This window comes from Daphnia magna, linkage group LG8 (genome assembly GCF_020631705.1).
Source record: "Daphnia magna isolate NIES linkage group LG8, ASM2063170v1.1, whole genome shotgun sequence".
NCBI classification, from domain to species: domain Eukaryota; kingdom Metazoa; phylum Arthropoda; class Branchiopoda; order Diplostraca; family Daphniidae; genus Daphnia; species Daphnia magna.
Window position 1 is genome coordinate 9,737,216 of NC_059189.1, and position 20,836 is coordinate 9,758,051.

Here is a 20,836-nt window from a genome sequence, read left to right on the forward strand (position 1 = left end):
TCATTCACGCATGCGCAACAGTTCGTGAGCAGACGAACGAGAAAGAGCCTTGTAGCTGCATCCAGCCAGATATTAGTAGAACCCGAAACATTGTTTTGACAAGTACTGTCATTTCGATTGCAGGTTTTCACTAAATACCAAGTAAGTCATAGGTTTAATCGTGTTAAATGTTTGATTTTTCGATTCAAGTCTATTAGGGTGTCAGAACTGATATTGTACTTTTAGAACTTTGAAAACACCGCATAACTTTTATTAACAATAGTTTACTTTTACAACTATCAAAATCATGTTAACCATTTGAAGGAGAATAAAGCTAATTTTTTAGATTTCGGGAATTTCGACTTCCGGTTTTACTTCCGGTTTAAAAATGCCAAATAATTCCTTATTTGTTTGTCTGCCAGAAAAAAAAACTCATATTTTCGTGTTCTTCGTCAAATTTGGGGTTGATTCCATGTGTCAACTCAAAATACCCCGAAATCGTCAAAAATCGCACCGACCGACTTTTGGCCTAAAACACGTCATAACAACCCCAAATTTGCTAAGGATCACGAAAATCCTACTCGTTTTGTTATGGGCCAACTATTTCCGGAGATATTGGCTACTTCTGGCTAACTCCGGAAAATTTTCGTGACAATTTGCATAACATAAAAAATGAGCTGTATTATTCTAACAATTTCAAATAGTTTTATTGCGTACGTTTTGGTGGTGCAGCTATTATTCCGTGGTTTTTCGCTATCAATAGTACAGGCTGACCCTACGAGCAACGACAGTTTAAGCTACAAATGTTTTAGCGCCTCGTCTTGCAACTAGTACTTGATATGCTAGGTTTTTATGTTTTGAATTGGATTCAACTATTTGAGATCAGTAAAGTTCAAGCTCTTAAAAGCAAGAATTGTATTGATTTCGAAGTAAAATCTATTTTTTTGGGTTTCAGGAGGAAAAACTAGATGGCGTTGATGTGAGTCTATGATAAATATTACGGTTATTTGCATGATACACTCGATCTCGATTGTTGTTTGAAGGTGTACTGTCACCAGACGTCCTAATGGTACAATATGTTTGGATGTTATTTCTTTCAGTTCAATTTTCTGTCACACAGTGTTTTCATTCTCCAGGTACACCCACTATCAGCAGCCTTACAGTGTGCTTCATAAATAAATCAACCCCTGAGATAACATTATCGTTGGAAATTGTGTTTTTGTTGTGGTTTTGTTCTCCACTCTTATTATCCATATGCAATTTTCACACTACTTCATTACCTTCATGGTATGTCAGTTTGTTTGAGTTTGGTTATAATAATGTTTTAGGAAATTTAACCTACTTTTGGAAAACCAGGAGTGATATTTTATCATCCTGGAAAAAGGATTCTGGAAATTGATGACTTCTAATATACAGCTGGTATTCAGGTTTATTTTTACATGTACAACATAGATCTGAATTAATGTTGTTTTGCTTTCCTACAGGCAGATTACGAGATTTCATATATTTACATTTAAGAATAAGCTTCCAATTTGAAATTGGGATTGTGGGAAAGTATTGGACTCATGCTCCGATGGTCAAGGGTTCGATCCTAAGTTCCTACATATGTTCACGGAAATAAATTCAAAATTGAAATATATGTAAAAATTTTATTGTCCCTCCATCCACCCACAAATCCACGACAAGTTGTTCTATTTTGCAATACAATACAATACAACACAATACAAATCATACATAAATAAAACTAACCCGTTGGCTGCCACGCCACTAAATCTACGCTAGCTACATCGCTATCTAATGGATAGCGTCCAAGGGGGACTTGTCCTGCGACAAATCCGGGCTGACACGATGACAGAAGCCTTTGTGAGAATGTACACTCCAGACAACCATCAAAGCATCGAAAAAGGGAAAGTCCCTACTGGTACATTGCCTCGACGATCGACTTTGAGCCACACGGCTTGTGCAACTGTCCCACCCATGGCATATAGACCATTGGGCAGAACAGCGCTGCCGGACCCTAACAAGCTTTAAAAAAAAAAGGGGATCAAAGTGGGTGGCAGCCAACGGGTTAATTAACACTACACAATTACACTTTACAAAATACAACGATACCACAAAGACGAGGCGATGAATGGACGAAGTGAAGAGGGGGTGACCAAGAGGCGAAGACGAGACGACGGACGAAGCGAAGATGGGGTGACGGGCAAAGCGAAGATGGGGTGACGGGCAAAGCAAAAACTGGGCGACGGGCAAAGCAAAGACTGGGCGACGGCGAAGCGAAGATGGGGCGACGGGCGAAGTGAAGACTGGGTGACGGGCGAGGCGAAGACATGTGTCGGCTGTTAAAGTAGAAATAAAAGGTGGCTGTGAAAATTTCCCGATAGGGATTCTATCAAAACTCGCATTTCCCAACCCCCTGATACAGGCACCCCTACCCTTCTACAACGACCGGTGGATCGACCGACACTTTTCTGAGACTTTACCCCAGAGATGGCGCTGATGGCGCGGCGATTTCAGGGGTGTCCGCACTAATCTTTCGTTCGTTTTTTTTTTTAGATGCTGTGCCGCTGAGATTGGTCTCCATTTGTAGAGGAAATAACTCAGCAGCTCCCGGTTGAGTCCCCGTTTTTATCGGCTGAACGACGAAGCAGTGTGGAGCAGTTTACTCAGCCAACTCGAGTCGATTTCAGGGTCTCGTACGTATCCTTTATACGTTTTCGATAGGGTACGGCATGGTCGACAATTCGCCATAATATCTCGGAAACCGTTTGCTAAAAAAGGCAAAACAGACTCCGTATACATGTCCTATGAGGCGTGCGCTGATCTGGTTAAAAACCATAAATGAAATTGGTGCGCTAACAGAACTGTTTTCGTTAATTTTTTAAACGGCTAGTCTAAAGAGAAAACCAATGACTAAATCGACATCAGCGTTCAAGTTCGATTATACCGTCAGATTTTTGGAGAATTTCAAGAGATGTCATTTTTGGCCGATTTTGACAAAAGTGGAAAGGCTATACCCTTCCCACTTTTTCATTTTTGGCCAAATTTCAAATTTGGCCTAAAATACATGATTTAGATTCAGAATTGAATGAAAATCACGGAAATCAGGTTTATTTTTCTATTGGTGTTATAGTTTTTCAGTTACATGTTAAAAACCATAAAGGAAGTTGGTGCGCTAACATAACTGTTTTCGTTAATTTTTTAAACGGCTAGTCTAAAGAGAAAACCAATGACTAAATCGAAATCGGCGTTCAATGTCGATTATACCGTCTGATTTTTGGAGAATTTCAAGAGATGTCATTTTTGGCCGATTTTGGCAAAAGTGGAAAGGCTATACCCTTCCCACTTTTTCATTTTTGGCCAAATTTCAAATTTGGCTTAAAATACATGATTTAGATTCAGAATTGAATGAAAATCACGGAAATCAGGTTTATTTTTCTATTGGTGTTATAGTTTTTCAGTTACATGTTAAAAACCATAAAGGGAAGTTGGTGCGCTAACATAACTGTTTTCGTTAATTTTTTAAACGGCTAGTCTAAAGAGAAAACCAATGACTAAATCGAAATCGGCGTTCAATGTCGATTATACCGTCTGATTTTTGGAGAATTTCAAGAGATGTCATTTTTGGCCGATTTTGGCAAAAGTGGAAAGGCTATACCCTTCCCACTTTTTCATTTTTGGCCAAATTTCAAATTTGGCTTAAAATACATGATTTAGATTCAGAATTGAATGAAAATCACGGAAATCAGGTTTATTTTTCTATTGGTCTTATAGTTTTTTATTTACATTTTAAAAACCATAAATGAAGTTGGTGCGCTAACAGAACTATTTTTGTTAATTTTTTAAACGGCTAGTCTAAAGAGAAAACCAATGACTAAATCGAAATCGGCGTTCAATTTCGATTATGCCGTCTGATTTTTGGAGAATTTCAAGAGATGTCATTTTTGGCCGATTCTGACAAAAGTGGAAAGGCTATACCCTTCCCACTTTTTCATTTTTGGCCAAATTTCAAATTTGGCTTAAAATACATGATTTAGATTCAGAATTGAATGAAAATCACGGAAATCAGGTTTATTTTTCTATTGGTCTTATAGTTTTTCATTTACATTTTAAAAACCATAAATGAAGTTGGTGCGCTAACAGAACTGTTTTCGTTAATTTTTTAAACGGCTAGTCTAAAGAGAAAACCAATGACTAAATCGACATCAGCGTTCAAGTTCGATTATACCGTCAGATTTTTGGAGAATTTCAAGAGATGTCATTTTTGGCCGATTTTGACAAAAGTGGAAAGGCTATACCCTTCCCACTTTTTCATTTTTGGCCAAATTTCAAATTTGGCCTAAAATACATGATTTAGATTCAGAATTGAATGAAAATCACGGAAATCAGGTTTATTTTTCTATTGGTGTTATAGTTTTTCAGTTACATGTTAAAAACCATAAAGGAAGTTGGTGCGCTAACATAACTGTTTTCGTTAATTTTTTAAACGGCTAGTCTAAAGAGAAAACCAATGACTAAATCGAAATTGGCGTTCAATGTCGATTATACCGTCTGATTTTTGGAGAATTTCAAGAGATGTCATTTTTGGCCGATTTTGGCAAAAGTGGAAAGGCTATACCCTTCCCACTTTTTCATTTTTGGCCAAATTTCAAATTGGCTTAAAATACATGATTTAGATTCAGAATTGAATGAAAATCACGGAAATCAGGTTTATTTTTCTATTGGTGTTATAGTTTTTCAGTTACATGTTAAAAACCATAAAGGAAGTTGGTGCGCTAACATAACTGTTTTCGTTAATTTTTTAAACGGCTAGTCTAAAGAGAAAACCAATGACTAAATCGAAATCGGCGTTCAATGTCGATTATACCGTCTGATTTTTGGAGAATTTCAAGAGATGTCATTTTTGGCCGATTTTGGCAAAAGTGGAAAGGCTATACCCTTCCCACTTTTTCATTTTTGGCCAAATTTCAAATTTGGCTTAAAATACATGATTTAGATTCAGAATTGAATGAAAATCACGGAAATCAGGTTTATTTTTCTATTGGTCTTATAGTTTTTTATTTACATTTTAAAAACCATAAATGAAGTTGGTGCGCTAACAGAACTATTTTTGTTAATTTTTTAAACGGCTAGTCTAAAGAGAAAACCAATGACTAAATCGAAATCGGCGTTCAATTTCGATTATGCCGTCTGATTTTTGGAGAATTTCAAGAGATGTCATTTTTGGCCGATTCTGACAAAAGTGGAAAGGCTATACCCTTCCCACTTTTTCATTTTTGGCCAAATTTCAAATTTGGCTTAAAATACATGATTTAGATTCAGAATTGAATGAAAATCACGGAAATCAGGTTTATTTTTCTATTGGTCTTATAGTTTTTCATTTACATTTTAAAAACCATAAATGAAGTTGGTGCGCTAACAGAACTGTTTTCGTTAATTTTTTAAACGGCTAGTCTAAAGAGAAAACCAATGACTAAATTGAAATCAGCGTTCAATTTCGATTATGTCGTCTGATTTTTGGAGAATTTCAAGAGATGTCATTTTTGGCCGATTTTGACAAAAGTGGAAAGGCTATACCCTTCCCACTTTTTCATTTTTGGCCAAATTTCAAATTTGGCCTAAAATACATGATTTAGATTCAGAATTGAATGAAAATCACGGAAATCAGGTTTATTTTTCTATTGGTGTTATAGTTTTTCAGTTACATGTTAAAAACCATAAAGGAAGTTGGTGCGCTAACAGAACTGTTTTCGTTAATTTTTTAAACGGCTAGTCTAAAGAGAAAACCAATGACTAAATCGAAATCGGCCTTCAATGTCGATTATACCGTCTGATTTTTGGAGAATTTCAAGAGATGTCATTTTTGGCCGATTCTGACAAAAGTGGAAAGGCTATACCCTTCCCACTTTTTCATTTTTGGCCAAATTTCAAATATGGCTTAAAATACATGATTTAGATTCAGAATTGAATGAAAATCACGGAAATCAGGTTTATTTTTCTATTGGTGTTATAGTTTTTCATTTACATGTTAAAAACCATAAATGAAGTTGGTGCGCTAACAGAACTGTTTTCGTTAATTTTTTAAACGGCTAGTCTAAAGAGAAAACCAATGACTAAATTGAAATCAGCGTTCAATTTCGATTATGTCGTCTGATTTTTGGAGAATTTCAAGAGATGTCGTTTTTGGCCGATTTTGACAAAAGTGGAAAGGCTATACCCTTCCCACTTTTTCATTTTTGGCCAAATTTCAAATTTGGCTTAAAATACATGATTTAGATTCAGAATTGAATGAAAATCACGGAAATCAGGTTTATTTTTCTATTGGTGTTATAGTTTTTCATTTACATTTTAAAAACCATAAATGAAGTTGGTGCGCTAACAGAACTGTTTTCGTTAATTTTTTAAACGGCTAGTCTAAAGAAAAAACCAATGACTAAATCGAAATCGGCCTTCAATGTCGATTATACCGTCTGATTTTTGGAGAATTTCAAGAGATGTCATTTTTGGCCGATTCTGACAAAAGTGGAAAGGCTATACCCTTCCCACTTTTTCATTTTTGGCCAAATTTCAAATTTGGCTTAAAATACATGATTTAGATTCAGAATTGAATGAAAATCACGGAAATCAGGTTTATTTTTCTATTGGTCTCATAGTTTTTCATTTACATTTTAAAAACCATAAATGAAGTTGGTGCGCTAACAGAACTGTTTTCGTTAATTTTTTAAACGGCTAGTCTAAAGAGAAAACCAATGACTAAATTGAAATCAGCGTTCAATTTCGATTATGTCGTCTGATTTTTGGAGAATTTCAAGAGATGTCATTTTTGGCCGATTTTGACAAAAGTGGAAAGGCTATACCCTTCCCACTTTTTCATTTTTGGCCAAATTTCAAAATTGGCTTAAAATACATGATTTAGATTCAGAATTGAATGAAAATCACGGAAATCAGGTTTATTTTTCTATGGGTCTCATAGTTTTTCATTTACATTTTAAAAACGATAAATGAAGTTGGTGCGCTAACAGAACTGTTTTCGTTAATTTTTTAAACGGCTAGTCTAAAGAGAAAACCAATGACTAAATTGAAATCAGCGTTCAATTTCGATTATGTCGTCTGATTTTTGGAGAATTTCAAGAGATGTCGTTTTTGGCCGATTTTGACAAAAGTGGAAAGGCTATACCCTTCCCACTTTTTCATTTTTGGCCAAATTTCAAATTTGGCTTAAAATACATGATTTAGATTCAGAATTGAATGAAAATCACGGAAATCAGGTTTATTTTTCTATGGGTCTCATAGTTTTTCATTTACATTTTAAAAACCATAAATGAAGTTGGTGCGCTAACAGAACTGTTTTCGTTAATTTTTTAAACGGCTAGTCTAAAGAGAAAACCAATGACTAAATTGAAATCAGCGTTCAATTTCGATTATGTCGTCTGATTTTTGGAGAATTTTAAGAGATGTCGTTTTTGGCCGATTTTGATTGAACCCTTCCCACTTTTTTCATTTTTGGCCAAATTTCAAATTTGGCTTAAAATACATGATTTAGATTCAGAATTGAATGAAAATCACGGAAATCAGGTTTATTTTTCTATTGGTGTTATAGTTTTTCATTTACATTTTAAAAACCATAAATGAAGTTGGTGCGCTAACAGAACTGTTTTCGTTAATTTTTTAAACGGCTAGTCTAAAGAAAAAACCAATGACTAAATCGAAATCGGCCTTCAATGTCGATTATACCGTCTGATTTTTGGAGAATTTCAAGAGATGTCATTTTTGGCCGATTTTGGCAAAAGTGGAAAGGCTATACCCTTCCCACTTTTTCATTTTTGGCCAAATTTCAAATTTGGCTTAAAATACATGATTTAGATTCAGAATTGAATGAAAATCACGGAAATCTGGTTTATTTTTCTATTGGTCTTATAGTTTTTCATTTACATTTTAAAAACCATAAATGAAGTTGGTGCGCTAACAAAACTGTTTTCGTTAATTTTTTAAACGGCTAGTCTAAAGAGAAAACCAATGACTAAATTGAAATCAGCGTTCAATTTCGATTATGTAGTCTGATTTTTGGAGAATTTCAAGAGATGTCATTTTTGGCCGATTTTGACAAAAGTGGAAAGGCTATATCCTTCCCATTTTTTCATTTTTGGCCAAATTTCAAATTTGGCTTAAAATACATAATTTAGATTCAGAATTGTATGAAAATCACGGAAATCAGGTTTATTTTTCTATTGGTGTTATAGTTTTTCAGTTACATGTTAAAAACCATAAAGGAAGTTGGTGCGCTAACATAACTGTTTTCGTTAATTTTTTAAACGGCTAGTCTAAAGAGAAAACCAATGACTAAATCGAAATCGGCGTTCAATGTCGATTATACCGTCTGATTTTTGGAGAATTTCAAGAGATGTCATTTTTGGCCGATTTTGGCAAAAGTGGAAAGGCTATACCCTTCCCACTTTTTCATTTTTGGCCAAATTTCAAATTTGGCTTAAAATACATGATTTAGATTAAGAATTGAATGAAAATCACGGAAATCAGGTTTATTTTTCTTTTAGTCTCATAGATTTTCATTTACATTTTAAAAACCATAAATGAAGTTGGTGCGCTAACAGAACTGTTTTCGTTAATTTTTTAAACGGCTAGTCTAAAGAGAAAACCAATGACTAAATTGAAATCAGCGTTCAATTTCGATTATGTCGTCTGATTTTTGGAGAATTTCAAGAGATGTCATTTTTGGCCGATTTTGACAAAAGTGGAAAGGCTATACCCTTCCCACTTTTTCATTTTTGGCCAAATTTCAAATTTGGCTTAAAATACATGATTTAGATTCAGAATTGAATGAAAATCACGGAAATCAGGTTTATTTTTCTATTGGTCTCATAGTTTTTCATTTACATTTTAAAAACCATAAATGAAGTTGGTGCGCTAACAGAACTGTTTTCGTTAATTTTTTAAACGGCTAGTCTAAACAGAAAACCAATGACTAAATTGAAATCAGCGTTCAATTTCGATTATGTCGTCTGATTTTTGGAGAATTTCAAGAGATGTCGTTTTTGGCCGATTTTGACAAAAGTGGAAAAGCTATACCCTTCCCACTTTTTCATTTTTGGCCAAATTTCAAATTTGGCTTAAAATACATGATTTAGATTCAGAATTGAATGAAAATCACGGAAATCAGGTTTATTTTTCTATTGGTGTTATAGTTTTTCATTTACATTTTAAAAACCATAAATGAAGTTGGTGCGCTAACAGAACTGTTTTCGTTAATTTTTTAAACGGCTAGTCTAAAGAGAAAACCAATGACGAAATTGAAATCAGTGTTCAATTTCGATTACGTCGTCTGATTTTTGGAGAATTTCAAGAGATGTCATTTTTGGCCGATTTTGACAAAAGTGGAAAGGCTATACCCTTCCCACTTTTTCATTTTTGGCCAAATTTCAAATTTGGCTTAAAATACATGATTTAGATTCAGAATTGAATGAAAATCACGGAAATCAGGTTTATTTTTCTATTGGTGTTATAGTTTTTCATTTACATTTTAAAAACCATAAATGAAGTTGGTGCGCTAACAGAACTGTTTTCGTTAATTTTTTAAACGGCTAGTCTAAAGAGAAAACCAATGACGAAATTGAAATCAGTGTTCAATTTCGATTACGTCGTCTGATTTTTGGAGAATTTCAAGAGATGTCATTTTTGGCCGATTTTGACAAAAGTGGAAAGGCTATACCCTTCCCACTTTTTCATTTTTGGCCAAATTTCAAATTGGCTTTTAAAATACATGATTTAGATTCAGAATTGAATGAAAATCACGGAAATCAGGTTTATTTTTCTATTGGTCTTATAGTTTTTTATTTACATTTTAAAAACCATAAATGAAGTTGGTGCGCTAACAGAACTATTTTTGTTAATTTTTTAAACGGCTAGTCTAAAGAGAAAACCAATGACTAAATCGAAATCGGCGTTCAATTTCGATTATGCCGTCTGATTTTTGGAGAATTTCAAGAGATGTCATTTTTGGCCGATTCTGACAAAAGTGGAAAGGCTATACCCTTCCCACTTTTTCATTTTTGGCCAAATTTCAAAATTGGCTTAAAATACTGATTTAGATTCAGAATTGAATGAAAATCACGGAAATCAGGTTTATTTTTCTATTGGTCTTATAGTTTTTCATTTACATTTTAAAAACCATAAATGAAGTTGGTGCGCTAACAGAACTGTTTTCGTTAATTTTTTAAACGGCTAGTCTAAAGAGAGAAACCAATGACTAAATTGAAATCAGCGTTCAATTTCGATTATGTCGTCTGATTTTTGGAGAATTTCAAGAGATGTCATTTTTGGCCGATTTTGACAAAAGTGGAAAGGCTTATACCCTTCCCACTTTTTCATTTTTGGCCAAATTTCAAATTTGGCCTAAAATACATGATTTAGATTCAGAATTGAATGAAAATCACGGAAATCAGGTTTATTTTTCTATTGGTGTTATAGTTTTTCAGTTACATGTTAAAAACCATAAAGGAAGTTGGTGCGCTAACAGAACTGTTTTCGTTAATTTTTTAAACGGCTAGTCTAAAGAGAAAACCAATGACTAAATCGAAATCGGCGTTCAATGTCGATTATACCGTCTGATTTTTGGAGAATTTCAAGAGATGTCATTTTTGGCCGATTTTGGCAAAAGTGGAAAGGCTACCCTTCCCACTTTTTCATTTTTGGCCAAATTTCAAATTTGGCTTAAAATACATGATTTAGATTCAGAATTGAATGAAAATCACGGAAATCAGGTTTATTTTTCTATTGGTCTTATTGTTTTTCATTTACACGTTAAAAACCATAAAGGAAGTTGGTGCGCTAACAGAACTGTTTTCGTTAATTTTTTAAACGGCTAGTCTAAAGAAAAAACCAATGACTAAATCGAAATCGGCGTTCAATGTCGATTATACCGTCTGATTTTTGGAGAATTTCAAGAGATGTCATTTTTGGCCGATTTTGGCAAAAGTGGAAAGGCTATACCCTTCCCACTTTTTCATTTTTGGCCAAATTTCAAATTTGGCTTAAAATACATGATTTAGATTCAGAATTGAATGAAAATCACGGAAATCAGGTTTATTTTTCTATTGGTCTTATAGTTTTTCATTTACATTTTAAAAACCATAAATGAAGTTGGTGCGCTAACAAAACTGTTTTCGTTAATTTTTTAAACGGCTAGTCTAAAGAGAAAACCAATGACTAAATTGAAATCAGCGTTCAATTTCGATTATGTCGTCTGATTTTTGGAGAATTTCAAGAGATGTCATTTTTGGCCGATTTTGACAAAAGTGGAAAGGCTATACCCTTCCCACTTTTTCATTTTTGGCCAAATTTCAAATTTGGCCTAAAATACATGATTTAGATTCAAAATTGAATGAAAATCACGGAAATCAGGTTTATTTTTCTTTTGGTGTTATAGTTTTTCAGTTACATGTTAAAAACCATAAAGGAAGTTGGTGCGCTAACAGAACTGTTTTCGTTAATTTTTTAAACGGCTAGTCTAAAGAGAAAACCCATGACTAAATCGAAATCGGCGTTCAATGTCGATTATACCGTCTGATTTTTGGAGAATTTCAAGAGATGTCATTTTTGGCCGATTTTGGCAAAAGTGGAAAGGCTATACCCTTCCCACTTTTTCATTTTTGGCCAAATTTCAAATTTGGCTTAAAATACATGATTTAGATTCAGAATTGAATGAAAATCACGGAAATCAGGTTTATTTTTCTATTGGTCTCATAGTTTTTCATTTACATTTTAAAAACCATAAATGAAGTTGGTGCGCTAACAGAACTGTTTTCGTTAATTTTTTAAACGGCTAGTCTAAAGAGAAAACCAATGACTAAATTGAAATCAGCGTTCAATTTCGATTATGTCGTCTGATTTTTGGAGAATTTCAAGAGATGTAATATTTTTGCCGATTTTGACAAAAGTGGAAAGGCTATACCCTTCCCACTTTTTCATTTTTGGCCAAATTTCAAATTTGGCTTAAAATACATGATTTAGATTCAGAATTGAATATAATTACGGAAATCAGGTTTATTTTTCTATTGTTCTTATAGTTTGTCATTTACATTTTAAAAACCATAAATGAAGTTGGTGCGCTAACAGAACTGTTTTCGTTAATTTTTTAAACGGCTAGTCTAAAGAGAAAACCAATGACTAAATTGAAATCAGCGTTCAATTTCGATTATGTCGTCTGATTTTTGGAGAATTTCAAGAGATGTCATTTTTGGCCGATTTTGACAAAAGTGGAAAGGCTATACCCTTCCCACTTTTTCATTTTTGGCCAAATTTCAAATTTGGCTTAAAATACATGATTTAGATTCAGAATTGAATGAAAATCACGGAAATCAGGTTTATTTTTCTATTGGTCTTATAGTTTTTTATTTACATTTTAAAAACCATAAATGAAGTTGGTGCGCTAACAGAACTGTTTTCGTTAATTTTTTAAACGGCTAGTCTAAAGAGAAAACCAATGACTAAATCGAAATCGGCGTTCAATTTCGATTATGCCGTCTGATTTTGGAGAATTTCAAGAGATGTCATTTTTGGCCGATTTTGGCAAAAGTGGAAAGGCTATACCCTTCCCACTTTTTCATTTTTGGCCAAATTTCAAATTTGGCTTAAAATACATGATTTAGATTCAGAATTGAATGAAAATCACGGAAATCAGGTTTATTTTTCTATTGGTCTTATAGTTTTTCAGTTACATGTTAAAAACCATAAAGGAAGTTGGTGCGCTAACAGAACTGTTTTCGTTAATTTTTTAAACGGCTAGTCTAAAGAGAAAACCAATGACTAAATCGAAATCGGCGTTCAATGTCGATTATACCGTCTGATTTTTGGAGAATTTCAAGAGATGTCATTTTTGGCCGATTTTGGCAAAAGTGGAAAGGCTATACCCTTCCCACTTTTTCATTTTTGGCCAAATTTCAAATTTGGCTTAAAATACATGATTTAGATTCAGAATTGAATGAAAATCACGGAAAATAGGTTTATTTTTCTATTGGTCTCATAGTTTTTCATTTACATTTTAAAAACCATAAATGAAGTTGGTGCGCTAACAGAACTGTTTTCGTTAATTTTTTAAACGGCTAGTCTAAAGAGAAAACCAATGACTAAATTGAAATCAGCGTTCAATTTCGATTATGTCGTCTGATTTTTCGAGAATTTCAAGAGATGTCGTTTTTGGCCGATTTTGACAAAAGTGGAAAGGCTATACCCTTCCCACTTTTTCATTTTTGGCCAAATTTCAAATTTGGCTTAAAATACATGATTTAGATTCAGAATTGAATGAAAATCACGGAAATCAGGTTTATTTTTCTATTGGTCTTATGGTTTTTTATTTACATTTTAAAAACCATAAATGAAGTTGGTGCGCTAACAGAACTGTTTTCGTTAATTTTTTAAACGGCTAGTCTAAAGAGAAAACCAATGACTAAATCGAAATCGGCGTTCAATTTCGATTATGCCGTCTGATTTTTGGAGAATTTCAAGAGATGTCATTTTTGGCCGATTTTGACAAAAGTGGAAAGGCTATACCCTTCCCACTTTTTCATTTTTGGCCAAATTTCAAATTTGGCTTAAAATACATGATTTAGATTCAGAATTGAATGAAAATCACGGAAAATAGGTTTATTTTTCTATTGGTCTCATAGTTTTTCATTTACATTTTAAAAACCATAAATGAAGTTGGTGCGCTAACAGAACTGTTTTCGTTAATTTTTTAAACGGCTAGTCTAAAGAGAAAACCAATGACTAAATTGAAATCAGCGTTCAATTTCGATTATGTCGTCTGATTTTTGGAGAATTTCAAGAGATGTAATATTTTTGCCGATTTTGACAAAAGTGGAAAGGCTATACCCTTCCCACTTTTTCATTTTTTGCCAAATTTCAAATTTGGCTTAAAATACATGATTTAGATTCAGAATTGAATGAAAATCACGGAAATCAGGTTTATTTTTCTATTGTTCTTATAGTTTGTCATTTACATTTTAAAAACCATAAATGAAGTTGGTGCGCTAACAGAACTGTTTTCGTTAATTTTTTAAACGGCTAGTCTAAAGAGAAAACCAATGACTAAATCGAAATCGGCGTTCAATTTCGATTATGTCGTCTGATTTTTGGAGAATTTCAAGAGATGTCATTTTTGGCCGATTTTGGCAAAAGTGGAAAGGCTATACCCTTCCCACTTTTTCATTTTTGGCCAAATTTCAAATTTGGCTTAAAATACATGATTTAGATTCAGAATTGAATGAAAATCACGGAAATCAGGTTTATTTTTCTATTGGTCTTATAGTTTTTCAGTTACATGTTAAAAACCATAAAGGAAGTTGGTGCGCTAACAGAACTGTTTTCGTTAATTTTTTAAACGGCTAGTCTAAAGAGAAAACCAATGACTAAATCGAAATCGGCGTTCAATGTCGATTATACCGTCTTGTTTTTGGAGAATTTCGAGAGATGTCATTTTTGGCCAAAGGAAAGGGTAACCCTTCCCACTTTTTCTCATTTTTGGCCAAATTTCAAAATTGGCTTAAAATACATGATTTAGATTCAGAATTGAATGAAAATCACGGAAAATAGGTTTATTTTTCTATTGGTCTCATAGTTTTTCATTTACATTTTAAAAACCATAAATGAAGTTGGTGCGCTAACAGAACTGTTTTCGTTAATTTTTTAAACGGCTAGTCTAAAGAGAAAACCAATGACTAAATTGAAATCAGCGTTCAATTTCGATTATGTCGTCTGATTTTTCGAGAATTTCAAGAGATGTCGTTTTTGGCCGATTTTGACAAAAGTGGAAAGGCTATACCCTTCCCACTTTTTTCATTTTTGGCCAAATTTCAAATTTGGCTTAAAATACATGATTTAGATTCAGAATTGAATGAAAATCACGGAAATCAGGTTTATTTTTCTATTGGTCTTATGGTTTTTTATTTACATTTTAAAAACCATAAATGAAGTTGGTGCGCTAACAGAACTGTTTTCGTTAATTTTTTAAACGGCTAGTCTAAAGAGAAAACCAATGACTAAATCGAAATCGGCGTTCAATTTCGATTATGCCGTCTGATTTTTGGAGAATTTCAAGAGATGTCATTTTTGGCCGATTTTGACAAAAGTGGAAAGGCTATACCCTTCCCACTTTTTCATTTTTGGCCAAATTTCAAATTTGGCTTAAAATACATGATTTAGATTCAGAATTGAATGAAAATCACGGAAATCAGGTTTTTTTTTCTATTGGTATTATAGTTTTTCATTTACATGTTAAAAACCATAAATGAAGTTGGTGCGCTTACAGAACTGTTTTCGTTAATAGACCATTTTCACGTTGCGAAAAGCAGTATTCATGTAGTCCGGCAACCCTGCAAGCCGCCATTTGTAGTCTTACTTAGCCTTGTTTAGGTGGATTTAACATAGGCTAACGACTTTGAGGAATGATTTCTCCCATTAATTTTGCTACCAGGAGCAAAATTATTGTGGCACGTTGTACGTCAGGATATTGCCAACATTTCAAGTGCCAAATTTTCAAGAATTCGCTACACGATGAAATGGAACGTTTCGACTAAGATTCAGCTCTCAGAACTTTCCGTGGTTTGTTTTGCTACTCATAAATCTGATCTTAATTATTTCTTAGTCTTTCCTATAGAAATGCAAGGTGTTAAGCCCCGTTCTTGAATGCGCTGCGGGAAAATATTGACAGGACTTACCTACAGATCTTTTTTTCCCGAAACCTTTCAAATGGGATAAGTTAGCCTATTATACACGAGTTGTGGCCAATTTTCACCCGCACTGGTCACTGCGATACTTCCAGAACGCGACGTATTTTCTACATTGAGGTCCGTAACAGTAGATAATCAAAGATCGTTTCAAGCAAATTATCAGGTAAAATCTGTCGAGGAAATATAATTAAATTTTACTATTTATCTTTGAGTGCACAACTGCACAATAATCTGTTTAAATACTGTTCGCTTATTCCTTGCTCGGCTTTTTCAAAACGCGTTTTACGGTAGTTTTCTCTTCTATTTCAATCTTTTTTTCTGCTAAATGAGATGCAGTTAAAAACGAAAGAAAATTTTATGATATAATTCAATACAAAAGTTACCTTACGGGCAAAATAAAGACAAACTCAGAACTGCACTACTGACGTAGTATTCCATGACGATAGTCACATTAGCTGCAGTTCTCCATTTCAGTCAGTTGTCCGGGTGAGGGTGGGATCATTTACTTTTGGCTTACACACTTCTTCCTTCCTAACTTGTTATTTTTCTTTCTTGCTTTCTCTTCTTTCCCAGTTTTTCTGTTTGTATTTGATAGTTAAGCTAGGATCCATTTACCTGCACAGAATTGCTATTAGAATAGCAAACAGATAAAGATCTAAATCCAATGGAAAAAAAAACTTTTTCATGAAGCGGAATAAAGCTGATCGCCTATCTCCCTGATAGGCGATCAGCCCAACTCACTAGCGAAACTGGTGGGGAATCTTTGAACCCCCTACTAAACACCCGCCCCCCAGCAAAAGGGATAGGACGATCGTGCTTTCCTATTATATCGTGATCAGATGTATAGGGATTTAAAATAAGCCCGACAAAATAAGCTGACTTTTTATTTATTTATTTATTTATATATTTTTTTCAAAAATCTAAATAAAATACGATTTGTATTCAAATTTTGATGGATATTTATGTGTTAGAAGACCCAGAGGCCATTTCAGTGTGGTATCTTGCCCTACGTGCAATAGAAATCAGACGTATACAATGGTATGGATGGATCGGGCTGGGCAAATCAATGTAAGCGTTCCATCGACTCGATCAGCGTCTACCAACGAAATCATCCTTTCTTCATCCGAGCTATTATTAAATATTAGGTAGGAAAAGGTATTTAGAAAAGGCCTGTTCGAAAGAAAAAAAAACGAAATATTGTTGTTTCAAACCGATTTAAAATAACGATCGATCGTTTGCCGTCCGGACGTAGGAAGGCCGTTCCAAACAAGCTCCTAGTACTATCACTTATTTCCAATTCAATCCTGATGGAATCTTCAGGGATGTACTTGGAAAAATGTCCCATTGCGTAAAACATAGGCTGCTTATAGAACTCGTCTACGGTGTTGTTCACAATAATTGGTGCGTCTACGTAGTTCTCAGCCCAGTTTGGTCCACCACCTTCGTCCAAAACAAGATTCCAATCCACCCAACCGGCAACCCAATGGTTGAGGTCCTAGTGTCATAAACCATGGGAGCCAAGTATTACTGTTAGCAAACCGTTAGTAAATTGAATATCAAAAGAGAAAGGAGAAGTCAACCTCAATAATGTCATGTGCATAAGATTCCAGCCGTTCCCACGAACCCATAATGACTGGTTCTTCATAGGGTCCTGAACAATAAAATAATGTTTTATTGCTGTATTTTATAAGATTTTCGTTTTTAAATATGAAATCTGTGAGCTTACCATTACAAGCTTCTGTGGCAAGTATAAACCGGTCAGGAAAGGCTTCATGTGTGGAGGTCAAAACGGAAGGTGGCACCAGATTGTTTGCGTACCAATGGACACCGAAGCCGGAGACGTATTTATTGGCTTCAGGATCTGCTAGTACCTGCGAAATGCGGTAAATAGCGAAATGGTGATGGACCATCATATAGTGATTACAATTCATTTTCCTACCGTTTCGGGCCAGCTAGGCATAAACGTCCGCTGGTCATCCACAACCATGATGTTAACGTCACCAAACCCTTTGTTAGCCAACGTTGGGCCAAGGTTTTGGCCTACAAACAACGCTTGATCTTCGGGGCTCCAACCCATACAATTCCATGAACATCCTGAAATTTTGAACATGTGTGATTCGTGTACATATTGATTTACGAATAATGGAAGGTTACTGCATACCTGGAACTCGTCCGTTATTAGGCTCGTTCTGTGCAGTGAGTGCCCAAAAATTGATGTCATGCTTCCGATATTCTTCAAAAAACCTGTTTACATGATCTGATTACTAGTTTCATGGGTTAATGATACAATAAAGAGTTTTTATAATATAGTGTGACTCACTTGACGAAGTATTCTGCCCATGGTTGATAGTTTTCCGGTAAAAGATGACCAAAGCCGGAGAAGTCATTATTACTCTTCATCCAGGCAGGACCACTCCATGGACTTGAAAAAGTTTAATTGGTTTCGAACTGATTGTTTTAGCCCAGTTGATGAACGGGATCTATTCATAGGAGAAAAAAATTACCAAAAAATAAACATAATTAAAAAGGTGTGTTGCAGATTTGGTGTTCACACCTTAAAGACAAGGTCTTCTTCAGTCAAACTAAAATTGGAAAGAGTCGTGTCTCCTGGGAAGTCATCGTAGGAGTAAGGGTACGTGGAAAAATCACTGCCAGCAATAGGGACACGCCCAATTCCATACTCGATGCCGAGAGTGCCAAAATACGAGCTGTGTTATCCATAAAGTTATCAACATCGTTTCAACAATACTGTTTTAAAATCACATAGAACACTTGTAGGTTCAAATTGCTTTCCACATTGCATTAATGTTAGAGGCACAGTCATGTACCCAACCTATTATAAATTCATATTAGTATACCTAAGAAGAAGTTCCTGAGCTGGAAATGAGAGTTTTGCTATGTTAATACCAGCAGCATCTGTAAAAGCTCCCCCAAATCCGATGATAGCTTGGTAGGTTTTCGAAGCGTTCACTGTTATCTGAAAAACTGATACCAGTGTTACCACAAGGAAATGAGCACTTGTCAGTTGTGCTTAACTTGGGAAGGGAAAAATCAAATATAATAAATAATACCTGTGGATTCATTTGAAGGGATGTCAAAGTGCAGGTAGTGTGTTTGAAACCTTGAATCATTTTGTGTGGATGAAATGACTATGGCTTGGCCGGTTGGGAGAGGCCCATCGACACTTGGTGCACTGTCACAGTAGGTGGCATTACACACACATACAAAACTACTTTCACCATAGTATCGCCGAAAGCAGTCATCAGCAGAAGCATCTATTCATTAATAATCATAAATTATTTTCTTTTTAGGATTGCAATCATCATCAATGAGTTACTGTCTTCTTTGAACTTACCAGAAATTGTTAAACTGCAAAAATTGCTGGAATTATGATTAAACTGTAGTCAACAAATAGTTTCATCATTGTGGTTCGAAATACGAACAGAAAACTACTAAGTACAATTGGCCGGTATATTTAGCCGACCACCTAGAGACCAGGTTTTGCCTTCGCTTCGTATCTTCAAAGTCAAACAAGTCCGGCATTTGACAGTGACGTGATAGGACTGCAGTTTGTTTACGTTCAGAGATTCAAGTTATCAGGACACTCAACTGCAAATAAAGGTTTTGTTTTCTCACCTCTCAGTAATTCAGCATGGAGTATCCCAAATCGCTCTCTTAGCCTTTGCCATTTGCTTGCCGGTGTATACACGCCATGATAAGCAGCCGACTCCTATGGCAATCGGTTCGCCACGTAAAAAAAAATTTAATCATTTTATCCATTCCGTCTTTTTCTTTTTGTTTTGCACTCGTGGCCATCTAGCGCTCGAAACGTAACTACGTAGGTGTTTATTCTTTTGAGATTTATGTGATGAAATGCATCTCTATCCCAATCAAAAGAAACCCAGGTTGAAGCATGGTTCAAGCGTAAAACTAACTAAATTCAGAATGGAATAATAATTATTCAATCGATTATAATAAATTGGAAATCACCCGACTTTTTGTACAAAAAAGTTGCCCTTAAAAGTCAACGGCTCCCGTGTTCGCGGAGTTCCCATTAGACTTAGTTTTTTACGTTTTATTCAAAAACTTTCGGCCAATTTAAAAAAAAAACTTGATTTCCGTGATTATCATTCAATTCTGAAATGAAATGACGTATTTTAAGCAAAAGTTGAAAATTGGCCAAAAAGCCTTCCCACTTTTGTCAAAATCTGCGAAAAACGACATCTCATAGAATTCGACAGAAATCACACGGAATAATCCTAATTGAACGTTGATTTCGATTAAGTTGTCGGTTTTCTCGTAAAACCACCTGTTAAAAAACAGTGCTGCCCATTTTAAAACTAAGTTTTGAGGTTTTTCTGATTTCAAGTGTTTGCTACTCTGGATCTGTTTCATCCAAAAATCGATTATTGATTGGGAAACTAATATTTTATTCGGAATAAGCTTCTCATTTTGGTTGCAATAGGTTAAGTTTTATTGAATTCCAAGTCAAAATTCTAAGCCGAATTTTTATACAGTAAGTCGGTCTTAAAATGTCGGGCTTAATTAATCAAGTAAAACTAGATATATTATCAATAGATGGCTACACTGTTACAGTGGATCGTCTGCAGTAAAAATTCATGGTTCATCAGATGTGGCCTAGTTGTTAGGGATTCGAAATGTGTTCAGGTACGGAACACCATAGCACATTTGAATGTACAGTACAAAATATTTGCGTGATACTTCTTTCAGTTTTTATTTGCTGTCAGACAATGTTTTCATATCTTTAGGTGCGATTGGTGGTGAAATAGGAAATAGGACTGGAAAAATAGGACTGAAGATTTCCAATCAAGTTGAACGTTTTGAACCATCTCAGGACAAAGCTGAAGTTCTAGGTCTGTCGGTTTTTTCTGCCTGTAAGCCCACGATTAAAACTAATTGAAGTGTAATTTATTGTCTTGTTTGCAGAGGTATTAGAAAAGTGGTCGCTATTTGGTTCGAGTTTCTTCGCCGTCCGGTGCATCAATCGGAATAATGTTCACTTCCTCAACTTCACTGCTCACGTAATTTAATAACTTTGTACTTTGAAATAAAAATGTACTTATCTTCAATTTTTAAAAGAAAACTGTGAAGCATTA

The 20,836-nt window shown here is 34.6% G+C and overlaps 1 protein-coding gene and 4 long non-coding RNA genes across 8 annotated transcripts; 2 read left to right on the plus strand and 3 right to left on the minus strand.

Moving 5' to 3' along the window:
* Window positions 1-173: 173 nt before the first annotated feature.
* Window positions 174-2,006, plus strand: LOC116929130. The gene is made up of 5 exons (XR_004397626.2): window positions 174-864; window positions 935-1,048; window positions 1,116-1,266; window positions 1,336-1,398; window positions 1,464-2,006. It is a non-coding gene; the product is annotated as an uncharacterized LOC116929130 (long non-coding RNA).
* Window positions 2,007-15,457: 13,451 nt separating this feature from the next.
* Window positions 15,458-18,028, plus strand: LOC116929135. The gene is made up of 3 exons (XR_004397628.2): window positions 15,458-15,591; window positions 15,647-17,602; window positions 17,676-18,028. It is a non-coding gene; the product is annotated as an uncharacterized LOC116929135 (long non-coding RNA).
* Window positions 15,504-16,238, minus strand: LOC116929136. Of its 2 annotated transcripts, none has more exons than XR_004397629.2 (4): window positions 16,103-16,238; window positions 15,963-16,037; window positions 15,708-15,889; window positions 15,504-15,640 (listed from the first exon to the last, which is right to left on the minus strand). It is a non-coding gene; the product is annotated as an uncharacterized LOC116929136 (long non-coding RNA). The 2 variants fall into 2 exon arrangements; XR_006650607.1 differs by having other exon boundaries at window positions 15,963-16,040; window positions 16,103-16,235.
* LOC123475467 (lysosomal acid glucosylceramidase-like) lies at window positions 16,596-18,704 on the minus strand. 3 transcript variants are annotated; one of them, XM_045178162.1, is made up of 9 exons: window positions 18,578-18,704; window positions 18,274-18,467; window positions 18,040-18,199; window positions 17,881-17,963; window positions 17,659-17,813; window positions 17,446-17,590; window positions 17,300-17,370; window positions 16,931-17,214; window positions 16,596-16,847 (listed from the first exon to the last, which is right to left on the minus strand). In XM_045178162.1, the coding sequence occupies exons 3-9, from the start codon at window positions 18,117-18,119 to the stop codon at window positions 16,742-16,744; spliced, it is 924 nt and encodes a 307-aa protein (XP_045034097.1). In that variant the 5' UTR covers window positions 18,120-18,199; window positions 18,274-18,467; window positions 18,578-18,704; the 3' UTR covers window positions 16,596-16,741. The 3 variants fall into 3 exon arrangements, with proteins under 3 accessions (XP_045034097.1, XP_045034095.1, XP_045034096.1); XM_045178160.1 differs by having other exon boundaries at window positions 17,300-17,590; XM_045178161.1 differs by having other exon boundaries at window positions 17,300-17,590; window positions 17,881-17,976.
* Window positions 18,705-18,851: 147 nt separating this feature from the next.
* On the minus strand, window positions 18,852-19,515 carry LOC123475482. Its single transcript, XR_006650589.1, has 3 exons — window positions 19,356-19,515; window positions 19,075-19,282; window positions 18,852-18,994 (listed from the first exon to the last, which is right to left on the minus strand). It is a non-coding gene; the product is annotated as an uncharacterized LOC123475482 (long non-coding RNA).
* Between the last annotated feature and the right edge of the window lie 1,321 nt (window positions 19,516-20,836).

Bases quoted from the DNA above. Each gene is read 5' to 3' on its own strand.
- LOC123475467 (XM_045178160.1), bottom strand. From the start codon at position 18,119: ATGAAGAGTAATAATGACTTCTCCGGCTTTGGTCATCTTTTACCGGAA. The intron at 17,215-17,299 runs GTTGACTTCTCC...TTATGACACTAG, and splicing joins ATGCACATGACATTATTGAG to GACCTCAACCATTGGGTTGC. The intron at 16,848-16,930 runs GTTTGAAACAAC...ATTTAATAATAG, and splicing joins TCGATCGTTATTTTAAATCG to CTCGGATGAAGAAAGGATGA.